This window comes from Botryllus schlosseri, chromosome 6 (genome assembly GCF_051294905.1).
Source record: "Botryllus schlosseri isolate E-star chromosome 6, Bs_hap1, whole genome shotgun sequence".
NCBI lineage: Eukaryota > Metazoa > Chordata > Ascidiacea > Stolidobranchia > Styelidae > Botryllus > Botryllus schlosseri.
Genome location: NC_137241.1, coordinates 24,006,795 through 24,023,618, shown reverse-complemented (window position 1 = coordinate 24,023,618; position 16,824 = coordinate 24,006,795). Strand labels below are relative to the sequence as shown.

The window sequence follows — 16,824 nt, the reverse complement described above, 5'->3', positions numbered from 1 at the left end:
CTGAATAATGAGCACCCCTGATCCACTGACGCTGTCTCTTTGTACAATTTACTAATGCGTGCTTATTTTCTTATGAGTGTTATGACTGTAATGTAAGCGACTCAGCACTAGAACAATCCTAAGTTTTATTTACGGTTCAAATGTAGCAATAGATTGCGGATTGCTTGTTCATGTTCATTCTACATTCCATGCTGAATGCTGATCCGTTCTCTCCAATCGGTAGGAGACGGAGGAATGAAGTAATCTGACTGTTTCGTTCTTCATAAGTTGGAATGACCTTTGATGGGGCAAACATCTCTCAAAGTTGAAGCAGCGGAGCCGATGTGGTAGAGCAATATTGAGTATTGACGCTCAACCTGAAACAATAAGTCGTTAATCGACTTGGACTATATCGTCCAATCGGCGGCCAACATCTAATGATTAATTATAATATTGATCTGAATAGATGGGGAGTTGATGTTGACGCAAGTTCATATGCCATCCTAATTCACTAAATTATCCTAACAAACAATACGCATATTGCTAATTCGCGATAGAATGCATCAATTGACAATCAGGTTACGGTAAACCTCTCTAGCAAAATGGAAAACGCATGTGCATATGCATTATGCAATCATTGAAGAGCCGCAATCAAAGGCTGAGAGAGTCGCATTATACCGTACGGCATAGTAGTGTATGCATATCAATTGTATTTTGCAGAGCGTTGTAAAGCAATCGGATGCACATTGCACATGCACACGGAAGACGGACGTGATTTCCTTCTCAAACGAAATGGTAAGGATTATTTGCACTAAATTCGCCACTATAGCATGAACTATGTTCATTGAACACACCCATCGTTGCTTTCTGACTATAGATAATCCCTACACCTTACCTCTCGCCAGCGTCCCGGTTGATCCGGGTCCGCCTCGATATCAAAAAGCGAATCCGATAAACCCGGGAATGCAGAACTGGCGTAGGTATTGTGTACGCTCGGAGCGTAAATCACATGCCTGTCGAAGGTATTCGGCATACAAATAATAATAATAGTAATCATAACACATCACGTCGCAATTACCTAAAGTTGATTCTCTTTCCGATTCCATTCATGTCTATGAACGCTCTGTCCAAGTACATCAGTTGATCATTGATTGACCGCAACAATAAGGTGCTGGAAGGAATATAACGCGGTATTTACGTAATAGTTTGATCAGTCGGTTACTTCTAACATGGGATTTCCTCACACCTTACGTATACTTTATATCGAAACTACCCTAAACTCACAAACTTCTTCTTTCAAGCACTAACACGGTGATATGTTCATGCTTAATGACTCTATGGAGAGATATTGCATTATATAAGATGTATAAGTTAACCAGGGATGGTGTGTACTCTATTTAAAGAACCATTGCGACTTGACAATGTGACAAGCTTGTCATATTCTAAGTCTACAAATATTTTTCTGAAGAAAATCTCTTATCTCTTAGGCTATCTCTCATTTCTGTGCTACTGGCTTACAACATGCTGTCCTAGATCACGAACTTGGTAGTATCCAAGGCATCTATTAGAGCATGGAGTTCTTTGGCGGCATTTCGAAAATCTTCAATTGCTTCGTCAAAATGTGCTGCAATGGAGTTATTATGAGTTAGATACCCCTGCAGTGGAACGATATTTTAGTAAAAAATGCATCTTTATTCCAGACGAATCACAGTGTTTTCTACTCAAATGATGCTAAGTAGCCTACACCTGGTAACTGCACTGGCCCTATATTCGCAAGGTAGACAATTAGACATATGTCGTAAAAAAGTTACATAAATCTGAAGTCTCAACAGCATGCCGTACCATTTAGACTAGACAGAACAAAAATTGTCATGAAAATGATTTCTACATGTCCAAGTGTAATAATAAAGTATTTGAGGAAAAATAGGCAGGATCATGAGTGAGAAGATCGTAACTACAGGCGAGTAATTTATGGACAATAATTGCGAAATGTCACTGTTCTGCTGCACTTATTCTCTCCGTTAGGCTATGACCATTTGGATTATACATAATTACTGGCGTCGCCTTGCTATAATGGAAACATCATCATCATCATCATCATTGGTATATTAGCAATTTTTATCAGTTCAATACACCACAAAAATGCGATACAATGAAAAGACAGGAAGATATCGAAGCGACTTGGAGTAGTCTATGGAATCAGACACCCACCTTGGCCTAGGCGATCTAAAGAGGAGGCATGCACAGTGGATAAAAGTAAAGAAGATAGTAGAGAAAAAAGAAAGCGACAAGAAATAGGGCGGAATGTCATGGAAAGCGAGATCGACAGGTCAGTCGTGGTTCGGTAATCTTGAGGATGGACTGTATTTATTTAGTAGTAATTGCTTGTATTTCGACTTGAATGTGGACACTGGACATGCTCTTCGACTGTCGGATGGCCGGCGGGATACTGTTCCACACATCAGGTCCGGCATATTTCATAGAGCGATGATCTTTTCTGTCGATCATATGATATTTGGACGACGTGGACGCGCGTGTGTCTCTACTGGCTACTTTGGAGTATAGCAGTAGCTATCATTTAGGATTTCAATACAAAATACCTTTGGCCTGCGATGGGAAGGACTTCGAGAACCAACAATGATCATTACTTCATATAGTTTTGGTTTTATGTCACTATAGATAGCATCGCATCGAGTTCATCGACACCTCCCTGCGAGCAGAACGAGGCATTTTTCGCGGCATCGTAATCAATATGGCGGCGAAGTGTGAGCGTCAGGTGTCTACTTTCTATGGACCCGCAACGGTTGCTGACGCACAGGTACAAATGCTGCCTGGTCAGCAAATTCTTTGTACTTCCGAAAAAAATCAGTTACCGGCAACGTATTGCTGATGCCTGACGCATCTGATCTATAAGAAGGCAATAAGGTAATGTGATAGCACAGCATACGGGACTAGAGTATGCGAGTCCGTCTTAAAAACAAACAATGCTCATCGCTCCTCGAGTCAGATGTTGCCGCAATCGTGGGCGTGTTACGCGTTATTATGATCCCTCATTCTACGAGTGTGGACGTAACTTGCTGAAAGCACTAACTTTTGTCATACGATATTCAGAGCGTGAGCACCTTTCCAATTGGTAACAATATGCATCTTTGATCATCGGTATCGGCAACAAAGCTTTTTGTATACCATTTGATTTCATGTAGGCCTATATAACCAGTACTCTCACAAAAGCGAAAGCACCGCCTCGATAATACTATCAGATCTTGATAGCCACGATTGAACCGAGGTATGTAGCGTGAGGCTGAGTGAGATAATATTAACCTAAACGTAATTGACACAAGCAATTATATCCTGCCCATCCACTTCGATGCTTTGGTGTGCCTTCTAGTCAAGATTTCATTATCTTTATCTAATGCTATTTGTGGGAGGTGTTCCATTAGCGGACAGCTATATCGTATGAAACACAGTAATAGAAATCATGATTCCTTTCATTCTGTTGTTCTACATCAGTTTTAGGTTCTGATTGTTTGCTTGTCAAATCAACTAACCTGTTAAGAGAACAAAAACAATTTATCCCTTAGAAGTGAAATGTAATGCGCACTATACAAGGTATTTAATGAGATATTGTTGATCGTGGAAAGACTTTGGACAAAAAATGTTCCGATTGAGCCAGGTCCGTGCATGTGCACTGTGCAAATTATGCACTGGGCAGATATGCACGCACCTGTCGAAGGAGTGTGCTCACTGCTATATCTATATCTATGTATGTCACGTCTTTAGCGTCCTCTTTCGGCACTATATGCACGCATGTAAGATGAGCAGTCAATCAATCAATCAAATATTAATAAACCTGATTGATTGATTGATTGACTGCTCATCTTACATGCGTGCATATAGTGCCGAAAGAGGACGCTAAAGACGTGACATACATAGATATAATTGCAATAATAACGTCATCTAAACCTATTCCTAGCTACTATCGCGACGGCATGACAATGCGAAGAGAAGACCTTCCATATTATAGAGCAGTGGTTCCCAACCTGGGGCCGTACCCCCTTTGGGGGGGGGGGGGCGCGCGAAATTTTTACCTCCAATTCACGCGTTTTTCTCTATATATAGAGCAATTTTCATATTTTCGAACATCATCAACAGTCATCAACAGTCATAACCTTCCATGCCATATGTTGGGGTTGCCAGCATCCCCGTTGGATTTTGTGTTGTGACGATAAGGGAGGCGCGAATTTTTTCACTATCATAAAGGTGGGCGTGTCTAAAAAAGGTTGCGAACCACTGTTATAGAGGAAGGATTACAGTATCGGTGAGCGAGCATAACCATATGAATGAGTGCAAGCTTCCAAACAGCAGTGGTTCAGAGTACAGTTTACTCCTATGTCGAATATTGATCAGTGTTCATCCATAAATATAAGGCTAAATTTCGGTACCTTCTGTCACCCCGCTTTACATATGAACAAACATGCATGCGCAAATTCCTCTCCGGCACTTACTCAAATTGATTCCGTTGTCTCTAAAAAGCTGTGCGTAAGCGTCTTTGAACACCTCCTTATCTTCCTTCAATTTATCTGCGTAGTCGACGCAATTTAATGGAAGAATGGGTTCGTCAACGAGCCTCCTTGTGATTTCAGTCATTAACTGCGCCACTGCTTTGTTGATATGTAATCCGGGATCGACAAATTTCCGCACCAGTTCAAACGTGTCGTATACAGAATGATAGACCGGGTACGACCAGACTTGCATGGCCTGTGAATATAATATATCATTCAATTCATGCATATATTTAACGGCATGCAGATGTTCATCATTTTTCATGGTATAGGATCATGAAAGAGGGTATACCAGTCTTTGATGCAAATCCGATGGCATAAACAACCCGCGGTCAATGCTGTTGCTAGAGGGGCAGAGAGTGCTCTTGACTTTCTCAAATTCCGAGTTTTCGAAATTTGGATCTCATAATCTCCTCGTACGTTACTGTGTGCGTCTGGTGTCACTTAAGGATAGGATACTGTTGGACCCAGCTACCAAGAGTTTGTTCTCGCCACATCTCTTTCCTCTGCGTTTCAATTATTTATTCTTGTTCTGTGACGAGACTCTTTACTAAGGGTTTGTACGTCCGACATGCAGCCAGGGTTCAAGTAACTTATTGAAAACTTTGATCGATCGCAGATGTCTCATTGACTTCAACAGCTATTGAAGCAGGCCTACATTACGTTAATAAATTCATTAAATACTGTTTTCGGTCACTAGGCTTTAAACTTAAAGATGCCATTAAATATGATTTAATCCTTGTATAGGTGGATAAATCCGCGATGAATGTATTTTCCCATATCCGGTCCGCAGAATGGAGAAGTTGCCCGCCCCTGTTCTAAATGGACAGGGACATGTTTTTCACAAACACGAATGGATCCCGGATTCACGTTTTTGCCCGGCTGTCAGACTCGGTTCACGACACGATCCTAAATTTCTACCACATGAAATTGACTCTCTTTACTTTGATTTTTTGTATGAACCTAGACTCGACTGACTTCAGCATCGCACTGCAATTTCGAAACATCCTTAATAGCAAACTTCAATGCAGTGTGGCGGTATAATTTAGAAAAAATATCGATGACAGGACAATAAATGCTCATTGAGCAGGGTATTTTGGGATCCGGATTTTAATATGTCATCAGAAACAGGATTAGGATTAGGATTCCATTTCATCGAACAGGAATGGATCCCCGAAAAACATGATCCGAGCATCTCTAATCACTATACCACATTGTGGATGTGCTACGCCACCTAGTGTTACGGAGAACCCACCGCATCATAAGTGAATCCGACATCTATCGCGCTGATCCCAGTAGTTTGCACGAACGGTGTGAAATCGCTCCCCGCTCCTAAGGTCCATATCCTAGTGGATAAAGTACACAGAACGGAATTTCGGATCCATCGTGCATGAAGCAGAAAGTCGGGCGTTACCTCGGAACGCTGTTGATATTACCGGAGTCCTTGGGTCTTCTTTTCGCCCACGTATCGTAAAGCGTGGTTCTTCCTTCTGCTACTTCATCCAGGTCCGGATTGGGAATTAGCTTGGCGGATTCGTACATGAGAGCGTACATGTTCGGCAGACCGCCCATTCTTAAGCTATAGTTCCCCTTGACGGAAACGTCGAGATTCAGGTAAGCCACGGAGCGCGATGCGAGAAGTTTCTGGAACTCCTGTAAAATTGTGTCATCAAGCTGGAGATTTTGTATTCTCGCTCCTATATTATCTGCCATATCTCTCACGCCCGCTAATCTCAACAAATAACAAGGTTCCAGTAACCGAATCCAAAACGAGTGTTAATTGTAAATATTCCAGTCGAGTATCTAGGGGGACAATTTTATTTGTGAGTTTTTTTTCATTGGAACATCGATTAGTCGTATCAAAGCATCAATGAAATACCACAAAGCTACGCAAGTGAAAACGACATTTTTGTGAAGGTGTTGTCAACCCACGTCCCACAGCATCGGCACAAAGTGCAAAGAAACAGGAATACGGTTTACAAACTTCCTAAATATATTTAATATAAGCGGTACCAGAACACTCGGCTCGGCGCCTCTATAATACTCGTTTCCGAATATGGAATCACTCAAGCACTCTATTTTGCCCAGCCCTGCAAATATGACGACGGAGTGGGAAATTAGTAAACTGGTTTTCCGTGACCGCCCGACGTAATCCCACATAAAATTATAGCCTTCAGCGCGAACAGTTGAAGTTGAAGTTGAAGTTAAGCACAGGCCACGCTGAGATCGCGTCGTAAACGCGTACCTGGTCATCGGCTGTAGTAAAGATATCATCATTCGCATAGCCCCAAATAATATCAGCTGTATCAAAACGTCATGAAATGTCAGAACCGTACCATTTCCGATTAAAACGACAGGTATAATGGTACCGAAGTACTAGTGAGAAAGCTGTAAGACGAAGATGTATTTCTTTGATTGAAGTGGGCTCATGTTAGTGACAATTCCCGGACTTGAATTGGGCCTGCATATTCCGATATTCGCAGCACATTCCAAGTCGCACTGGGTGTGGATGGCAGCAGAACTAGCATCCAAAATGAGTTTTGGGTGAAGACAGTAGACTCAACATTGGCCTGTTAGGCTAACGGAATTGACACGCTCTCATCCCCGAATAGCGATGCATTGGCGTAGCCGAGATGACAATTTCGGATGTGAGGAGCGAGATTTACGGAACGTGTTCAAATTCTTCTCACAAGGGCGCGACGCCACTGATCCACTGTGACGTAATCATGACTGATGACGTCACCACGTACGTGACAAATATCTAGAGCAGCGGTTCTCAACCTTTTTTGACACGCGCCCACCTTGGCGATGTTCAAAAAAATCGCGCCCCCCTGACCCCCCTTACATTTATCGTCATGTCAAAAAGAGCACATCTTTTAATACAGAGGTGGGCAACCTTCCTGTTAATCATAGTCGCATTTGGATTACTTATGTAGCCTAAGGCCGCATTCCAGGGCATAGCCGCAATGAACGATCTGGACGCGAAATACCGATGGTAAACTATCCATACCCATTCCCGGTGAACTCCGGACTATTCTACTTTTCACAACGGCCTATTGTACGCACCGTAATCGCGAGTGGCAATGTTATGAATAGTTGCTGGGAGTGCATAATGTCGCGCGGAGCGCGAAAATTTTTCAGAGCCGCGAATGAATTGTTATTTCTTGAGGATTCCCAGCCCTGTCTCGTTGAATTGCGCGGAGCGCGAAGAAAATTTCAAGATTAAATAAAATCTCTCGAAAATTCGGGAGTGAATTCGTAATTGCAATTTGCATGTCTACGGCTGCCAACACATACATACTAATTGAATTAGACGTCGACGGCCGCACAAATTTACTTCTACGGCCGCATGCGCCCATACGGGCTGCCCACCCCTGATCTGAAAGTATGCATAAGGTATATCTTACGCCAATTTTGAATCCGCATTCCACTTGTTTAGTCTTTTACATTGCTGACAAACTTCCCCAAACTTGTTTGAAAATAACACGAAAACATTGAAAAGGACATCAATTAATTTCAAGGTAGGTTGCACTGAGACTAATCCTGATGCTGGTAGTGACTACAGAGAGCACGGCGTCGTTCTGTCCAGCCATGCTAAATTTGATCAGTTTTGGAAATGAATTAAATTGTGTTGATTTATAGCCAAATTGAGGGCGAAACCGGGCAACCTATACTGCATCTAAGTCTGTCTTAGGCAGTCCAGTTCGCCAGCTATCAAGAACCGCTACCTAGCGCACAGGGATTTAGGCTACTACCAAAGCTATAAAGTAATGAATGACTTGCACGTAGGATTTTCTCTAAATCTTCAGAGAATATCAAAAATTTGCTCAAATGAAGTTGAAGTCAGCCTGTACTCCGTTGAGCGCGACTGCTGGAGTTTGAGTTTGTCAAGTTTTCTGGAATACGAATTAAGTTTAATCTTCATTAATCGTCTCTTCAGAATGGTTGTGAAACACATGTTTAGTCACAATTTATACATACATTGACAAAATTGACAAAAATTTCTCGCCCCCCCCCCTAAGAGCCTCCCGCGCCCCCCAAGGGGGGCGCGCCCCTCCAGGTTGAGAACCCCTGATGTAGAGAAAGTCATATCATATACCTCGACCCATTCCGTTGCACCCACGTAACCATACTCCTCCGCTCCCCAGCTGCAGAAAATAATTGTTCTTCTCGGCTTCCAACCATGCTTGACGGCATTGCCAACCGATCGAGACATCTCCAGCATTGCGGAGGTAGCGATCGAAGGGTCAACGGCTCCGAATACCCAAGCGTCGCGGTGATTACCAATAAGAACATATCGATCTGTAATGAGATTATATATCTATATTATTTGTCATTAGTCTCTAGCAGTCATGTGCGATGCATGATGATTTAGCGCGGCATTTAAAATAGCCAGCATCATAACAGCGAGGCACTCAAAAACATCCAGCTAACGCCAACCGTATTGCTAGTAGGCTTCTGGCCTAAACCGCAACCCTAACCAAAGCTAGACATGACTCACTATGTTAGATAACTTGTTATTTTGAATATCTCGCATTTTAGAATGGCTCGTTATTATGACACTGGCTATTTAGCCTGGATGCTGTATATGTAATCTGTAGCACCGACCTGGCTCAACCGATCCTTTGATATAACCAAAAATATTACGCGTTGTGGCGATTTCATTCTTTGTCGTGACGTGCATCTTGATTTGCCTTAGAAATTCGATTGCAACAATACTTAACCACTGTGAAGCTATCCAAGCAATGTAAAATTATCGAAACCAATCACTGAACTGATGTTTTGAATCACTGTATCCACATTGGACAGGACACAATACATACTTCATGTGCTCAGCTACAGAGTTAAGGTTAAGAGTATGCCGATCGACGCCGATATATGCCATATGCGAATCAGAATCAATTATAGTCGATAACTGGGGGTTTGAGAAAATTAACTGCATGTTAAGTTTTCATTTTCTTCCAGCCATGATTCACTTGTAAACAATATGAAAAACATAAGCAATAAGCATGGCAAAGATATGGCCGAAAAAAGTGAAAATTTTGCAAAAACTTGATTTTCTAAAAATTTGAAAAACGGATCTCAAAATTTGAAAAATGGACGTAAGCTACTTTGATTCCACCGTGACGATATCACCCTCACCCATTTATCACATCGCATACATTCGGAATAATGGAAGACGAAATTATAACTTACCTGGTGGCCAAATTTACTCACCCAGTTTTATTCAGTTCACCCGCAAACCCTGGTCCGAGCTTGTACGTAATTGCCATCCCGCCGACCCAGTCATCCGGGGCCTCTTTTCCTCCCATCTTCCCCATGTACTTGACGGCATCATCGTAGCCGATAGGTGTCACAGGAATTTTTGGTAGTGTTGTTTCGTTTTCCCGCATTCGCCATGCGGTATCTATCTTGAAAGAAAGCAGTGCTGGAGGGTGACACTTTATGCTACATTCTTATACGCGATACACACCATATCCTACATAACGATGGTTGGATTACTTATATTAAATTAATGCCGATACCACCTAGACTCGTCTAATTTCGTCAGAACTTCTTACAAAATATGTATGCTATATCCGCTATACGTCGGTAAATAAATATATAATGTTGCAGTATTACTGTTAAGTGGCTTTAACCCCTTTAGGGGTATTGACAACTATACGCTTTGTTCTCTTGCGATCTTCCGCCGCCGATTCTCAGCTTGCCTATGATTTGGTTACGATCTTGACTGCATTATATGAACTTAATGTACCGTACGGTGCATACGTACACGTCGTAGATTATTATTCGTAGGCTTTTGTAAGATTGCTAGCTGCTTGAAACGTTTGGGTGGCGTTGAGGAGTCTGGATATGCCTCTAATGAATTCAGAGGTGGTCAGTAACGAAGTACTTCTACTTTTTCGAAGTACTCAAGTAGTTTTCCTCTACTTCTGGTACTTACTCAAGTAGATCTGATTTTCGCTACTTCTACTTCTACTTCTTAATATTTTGTGATCTACTTACTTACTTTTCGCTATTTTCAGTTTGTCAAGTAGAAGTAGTTCAATCTTCCAATCAGGAAGATAGCCTGAGGAATTTCGGAGCTGTTTTCACGAAGTATTAACATTTAATTTTCATAAAAGTTTAGTAAAGCACAGCTTCGCGCGCAGTGGATACGGAGTGACCATGCAGTATGATTTCACGAAAGTATCGGTGAATATAATTTAGGTGGAGGGTTGGCGTGGTTCCGTTCGCACCACATTGTGCACCCGTATGAAATAATTCATCACAGTATATATGGCTCATCATAACCTTTGAAGCTGATGTTTCGCAATCTAGCATTTTCTTGTCATATCGTAATCTAGCATATATGTCCATGGCGTGTCCTAATCTAGAAGAGTGGACTTTGACTTTTTGTTTAATGTTAGAGCTGTTTTAGCATACCACCTTTGAAACTCTCTTGACTAAAAACATGAAATACCTATTCTGCTTTTAGAAGTAGTATTTATATTTCACTTTCAATTCCCAGTATCATATACTTTAAGTTACAATTAATATCAGTTCTTTTGTCCGAATAACATACATGTTGAAGTATAAAAGCAAGTGCAGTAATGCCTTTAATTTCTGGAAATACAGCTACACAATATGGCATTTTTACGGTCCACCATATTTTTTATTAACGTTTACTAATCGCGCAAAGTGTTTACACCGTATCCTATACAACTTCTCCATATTGCTCTTCGACTAAACTACGGGCCTTATAATATGGGGGATGGCGCCATACCATGCTATTTTCCAAAACGTGTTGTTCGAGAAAACAGAGGATTAGTATCGCATTTCCTTATCAATACTATTATTTTCATCCCATGATGTGGACGAATGCTTATGCTATCGAAAATTGGATACCTGCTGGTATGCACCAACATGAATCAAGCTCGTCACCTATCATAGCTCAATTTGCACCTTTTTATAATCCATCCAATCAGGATCGTTTTCACAACTACTTACTTACTTGAGTACTTTTAAAGTCAGTCAATTCTACTTCTACTTCAAGTAGTTTGTACTTGAGTAGATTTTTTCGTCGCTACTTCTACTTCTACTTGAGTAGCTTTCTTGACTACTTTGACCACCTCTGCAATGATTCGGAATCGACCTTGGTTGAACTTACACGCGCAGCCTGTCGGCGACATAGTGCATGATGTTATTGTTATTCGGTCTCGTCACTCACTGCTACGCACGTCACACACGCAGCTTATTCGCGTTATTGAATAATCCACGACTTGCACGTACCCAAGGCCGGATATTGCGGCGTGAGAGGATCACCCTTATATGCTTGTAAATTACCGCGCTGAGCACCGGTCCCCGGTAAAAACCAACTGTCTGGATATGGATTTGCGTAAGGCACTGTGTAACCGATCGGATCCGAATATATGATCAGCCCTTTGCAGCCATACTCCTGGGCGAGGTACGCTGAATGAAGAGTGCATTAGGTTGTGATTTCCATAACCCAATGTGTAGACTGTGGTGTGCACGCATTTCTGATCACCTTTTGACCCTCGAAATATTCGCCCGTATCTGGAAATACATACGTGACCCGACGGATCGACTCCAAGATCACGAGTTAGCCTTATGAAATCCTCGACGCGAGCGTAATTCACATAAACGAGGCTTCCCTGCGCGAAGAGAATGTACTATTCATCTAACAACATCCTACATCACAAAATAGGCGCTAAGCGTGGTACAAACCATGACATCCCCGGTGGCGGAATATGCGTTGAATGGATTTACTACTTTGCCGCTCTCTTGTGTTTTATCTAGTACCTTTTCTGATGGCGTCGATTTTTCGATCTCTGTGCCTGTTGATACAAAACTGTGTTCGGAACACTATCAACTATCTGACCAGAGATGACGCGATTCGATTTTGGCTATAGGTACGGTACAATATTTTTCTCCAAGTATCCTATACGATAGGGTACGAAATTACGATAGTAGCGTACCGTACTTCTAGGATGCTACTTAAGAAAGAGTATGTATTGGTAATTTAGAAAGTAGGCAGGCATCATTCCCTTACCATTCTCTAATAAAATGGATATCAAGTTCGAATCTTCTTGGTCGGGATATGACAGAAGAACTTCATACGGATGCACTTCGACGTGGAACCCGAAGTCAGTCCACATGTTCTTTATATAGTCGACTAGTTTTACTTCAGCAACGTCCCGGCCAGCGATATGAGGCTCAGCTGTAAGATACCTGAAAATCAATATCCTTTTAGTGTTTATGTTGACACTCCATTTCAAAGTGGCTGTGAAATCAGTCTTCACACTCACAATAGAAATGTACGGATCATGTTTTTTCGGGATCCAGATTCAATCCTGTTTCATAAAACGGAATCCGGATCCTGTTTCCGTCTTAGATATCAAAACCCGGACCCAAAACAATACTGATCAGTGATCAATACTCACCATCTGTCGCCTGTCTCATCAATACTTTTTCGCCAATGCATTGAAGTTTGCTATAAGGAATTTTCGATATTGTGGTGCAATGCTGAAACCATAGTGTCCTATATGGTGTCGACACAGGCAAATCTCACGCATCAGTGAAATTGTATCACGTCACAATTTCCATTTGGCTACAGGCAATTTGACGGTCATTTTTGACCGGCTTGCCGAGCATTAAATTTGGTAAAAAGGGTATCAATCGAAAGCTGACTCTGCACTGATTACGAAAATATAAATTTTATTCCGCTCGTGGCCCCGGAACTCCCACAATCAGCCTCGAATTTTTCATTGTTATGGAGATTGGCATTGGGACGCAACAATGCTGCCTGGCTCTTTTTTCTCTTGAGCTACTCTCTCGTTTCGCCAGACAGCATTGTTGCGTCCCAATGCCAATCTCCATAACAATGAAAAATTCGAGGCTGATTGTGGGAGTTCCAGTGCCACGAGCGGAATATAATTTATATTTTCTTAATCAGTGCAGAGTCAGCTTTCGATTGATACCCGTTTTACCAAATTTATTGCTCGGCAAGCCGGTCAAAAATGACCGTCAAATTGCCTGTAGCCAAATGGAAATTGTGACGTGATACAATTTCACTGAGGCGTGAGATTTGCCTGTGTCGACACCATATAGGACACTATGCTGATTCAAACCAGTTCATACAAAATATCGAAGTAAAGCCACTCCTATGCATTGGGAATTTAGGATCCTGTCCTGATCCTGATTCGACATTCCAATAAATTTGTGAATCCGGATCCAATCCTGTTTCGGTAAAACTGGCCGGCTTATTGTTCGGTTAGAATACAAATCCTGATCCCGTACAATGCACATCTCTAACTCACAACGAATCCTAAAAAGTCGAGTCTATGAAGCCACAACACAGCAAGTCAGATCGAGCAATCATTTGCAGTCAAGGCTATGGAAGGTGGAAGACTATGGAATGACTCATGGACGAGTCATAACGTTTAAAGTTGTTATTATGCCATGCAATATATTAGAGGCATCACATTTTATAGGTGTTGCGAGAATCAGGGTTTATCGAATCGACAAAACGATCGGTATAGGTGCACAGGTGCATTGGTAAGCTCGCTATAGCGTATAGGCTATATGCGCTATGCCGACTATAAGGAAATTACCTGACCTGCCTATATTGGCTACAGGCACGTCGTACTTACTTCAAATACTTTTCAATCTCGCCGGAGTTGATTTCCTCCATCAGACTTTTCGAAACGGTAGGATCTGCCATTGGTGGCGGTGCAGAAACGGCGGGTCCTGCGTTGTTGCTATACCATCCGATGAGAAACCCTATTAGAATTCCAACCGCCGCACCTCCGATAAGTAATAAACTGACATGTTTAACCGACGCCATTCTAAAACTGCAACAATATTAGCATGAAGCTGATATATTGGGACAATACTGAAAAATACAAAACTTCGACGTTACCATCAGCGTCCACGAAACATGTGTATCGCAGCAGCTGAAGTTATGCCCATGGGATGCACATCGTTTAACACACCGCTCGCGTGAATAAACGGTATTTCAGATAATCTCTCACCATTTCGCATTCTGGATGCAGTCAGATTCATTTGGCAGTTCAAATAGGCTTTTCATGAGGTGAATAAATTGAAACAAAGTCATGAAATGAAACGTATCATAGCTACTGTCGTCGACGCGAAACGCGGTGTAGCCTATATGTAGGGTTGCATTTAAAACAAAAATCAATTTAAAACAAACATGTTTAATTAATTTAAAATAGGTTTTTTATTTTCAAGCCACGACGTCACGAATATTAAATTGTGACGTCATAGTGGATTGACATTGGCAATTGAAAATATAGACTAAAATAGCTCATTTGACGATATATATGTACTATTGCTGCTGAACCGACAATTTTGAGGGTTCCAGCCATCCCATATCGATATACGTCGGTTAAATCGGGTGGTAATTGTCCGTAGGCTCGTACAACATGTTTTTTGTAAAGTATTTACACAATTATGGCGTAATTTTACAACTTAGAAAAAACATTTTTCAAGGGCCTTTTTTTAACACACTGTTTAAAACATGTTTTTAACAGTGTTTTAAAACATTATTTTAAATGCAACCCTACCTATATGCAGGGCATGGTATGGTATGGTATGGTATGGAAGTATGGTATGGTATGGATCGATATTTTGGTATGGAATATGGAACAAGGCAAGTATGGTATGGAATGGAAGATTTTAAACTATGGTATGGAACGACATTTCCATACTTCCATACTTTGGTTTTTTATACATTTTATCGTGATCTGTGCAAGCTTCATGAAGCGTACGTTGTTCGCTGTTCACGGAATACGATCGCTTTGGTGTGAACGTGAACTATTGAACGCTGTGTAGGAACAAATACACGCTTGTGCAACGGTTTGAGGAGCACTTGGAATGACATGATTTTGTGATGTAATAATGACAACAGTAATGTTGATCCGATATTCTTTCTAATCTAGACACGACGTCTCCGAGCATAGTCTATCATGTGAGGCAATAATTGATAATGTAGGCTACTCCAACTACCTCATTCCTTGAGTGACAACAGCTTACAAGCAATCATGATGCAACGAACTAAATGCTCAATGTGATTGATCATTACATTTCTTCCGAAACATTGTCCGCACATCTATATTATTTACATACCGAGATATCTTATTGGTCATATTTCAAACGATCTCGCATTAGGATTATAGATCAGGGAGTGGGGTAGATATAGTTTGGAATTCTCGCCACGCTAACCCCAACCAAATACTGTACTAATAATCACGCAGATCGCTGCAGCATTGATCGCCTGCAGCTGGGATCTTTTATGAGTGCGCCTATATTATGAATTATTTTGCGAGTATTTACTTCAAACTTGCATGTGCCTCATGCCAATGTACCGGAAATGAGATGATATCCTTATGGAACAGAGGCGGACAACTTCTCCAGCAGTCGGCGGGCCGGAAATAGGAAAATTAGGTACTTGGCGGGCCGGATTGCTGAATGGATAAATTATTCGCCCATGTATAGAAGGAATAGATCGTATTTAATGAATGTATTTTATCGACAGCAATGTCACTTCAAAGCCATTTGTCGCCGATAATGACTATACAACAGGCGCGGGCAACATACGGCCCGCGGGCCGGATCCGGCCCGCGGACAGTTTTCCGTCTTATATGATAATGCGGCCCGCGGCTACAGTCTGCCGAGATTCCCCGCTACTTGCTTACTACGTCAAATTTTAGTGGCTGTATGTTATTATATACAATACATGTATGCGCAGTGCGCACTGCACAGCGTGCGAGAATGGAGCTTACGCGTAAGTTCGTCTAAACTAGGGTTACCATATTTCTGTGACCCAAATTCCGGACACCCTTTAGCGCCCACTAGTGTATTTCAAAATGAGTTATGACGTCACACTAGCAAAGCTTTGCTCATAGACCAGAGGTGGTCACGATCCGGTTCGGGAGTATGTGGCTGTGTGTTGTGTTACAGGGCCCGAAAGCACATGTTTTTAGCCCCTTCCCACTCAAATCAACAATGATTTTGAGCCCAACATAGGGTAATCGATACAACTTCTGGGGGGGGGGGGGGGCTTGCTATATGAATCTGGTTTCTATATGCATCTTGTCGTTAAATTAATTGAGTGACTTCTGTCAATAGTATTGTTTGTTCGGTTGTTCCATACATAACTATAGATAGTTACTACTCTCCGCCCACATGATCAGAGTTAGCGGTAGAGCTGGTGGAGGATTATGAGTTCGAAAATACAGGGAGGGTAATTTTACATCGTTAA

General features: G+C 41.8%; 1 protein-coding gene across 1 annotated transcript; it reads right to left on the bottom strand.

Annotated features, from left to right (window-relative positions):
- Positions 1 to 108: 108 nt before the first annotated feature.
- On the bottom strand, positions 109 to 14,636 carry LOC145441670 (putative N-acetylated-alpha-linked acidic dipeptidase). The gene is made up of 16 exons (XM_080319587.1): positions 14,464 to 14,636; positions 14,195 to 14,395; positions 12,595 to 12,773; positions 12,270 to 12,379; positions 12,070 to 12,196; positions 11,814 to 11,993; positions 9,759 to 9,948; positions 9,150 to 9,235; positions 8,641 to 8,843; positions 5,956 to 6,194; positions 5,797 to 5,887; positions 4,485 to 4,737; positions 1,522 to 1,603; positions 1,058 to 1,150; positions 875 to 992; positions 109 to 356 (listed from the first exon to the last, which is right to left on the bottom strand). The coding sequence occupies exons 2-16, from the start codon at positions 14,386 to 14,388 to the stop codon at positions 261 to 263; spliced, it is 2,241 nt and encodes a 746-aa protein (XP_080175713.1). The 5' UTR covers positions 14,389 to 14,395; positions 14,464 to 14,636; the 3' UTR covers positions 109 to 260.
- Positions 14,637 to 16,824: the final 2,188 nt, after the last annotated feature.

Excerpts from the sequence above, each read along its gene's own strand:
- LOC145441670 (XM_080319587.1), bottom strand. The coding sequence starts at position 14,388 with ATGGCGTCGGTTAAACATGTCAGTTTATTACTTATCGGAGGTGCGGCG. Across the intron at positions 5,888-5,955 it reads AATATCAACAGCGTTCCGAG|GATATGGACCTTAGGAGCGG; the intron begins GTAACGCCCGAC and ends TTTATCCACTAG. Across the intron at positions 1,151-1,521 it reads GATGCCTTGGATACTACCAA|CACCTTATTGTTGCGGTCAA; the intron begins GTTCGTGATCTA and ends TATTCCTTCCAG.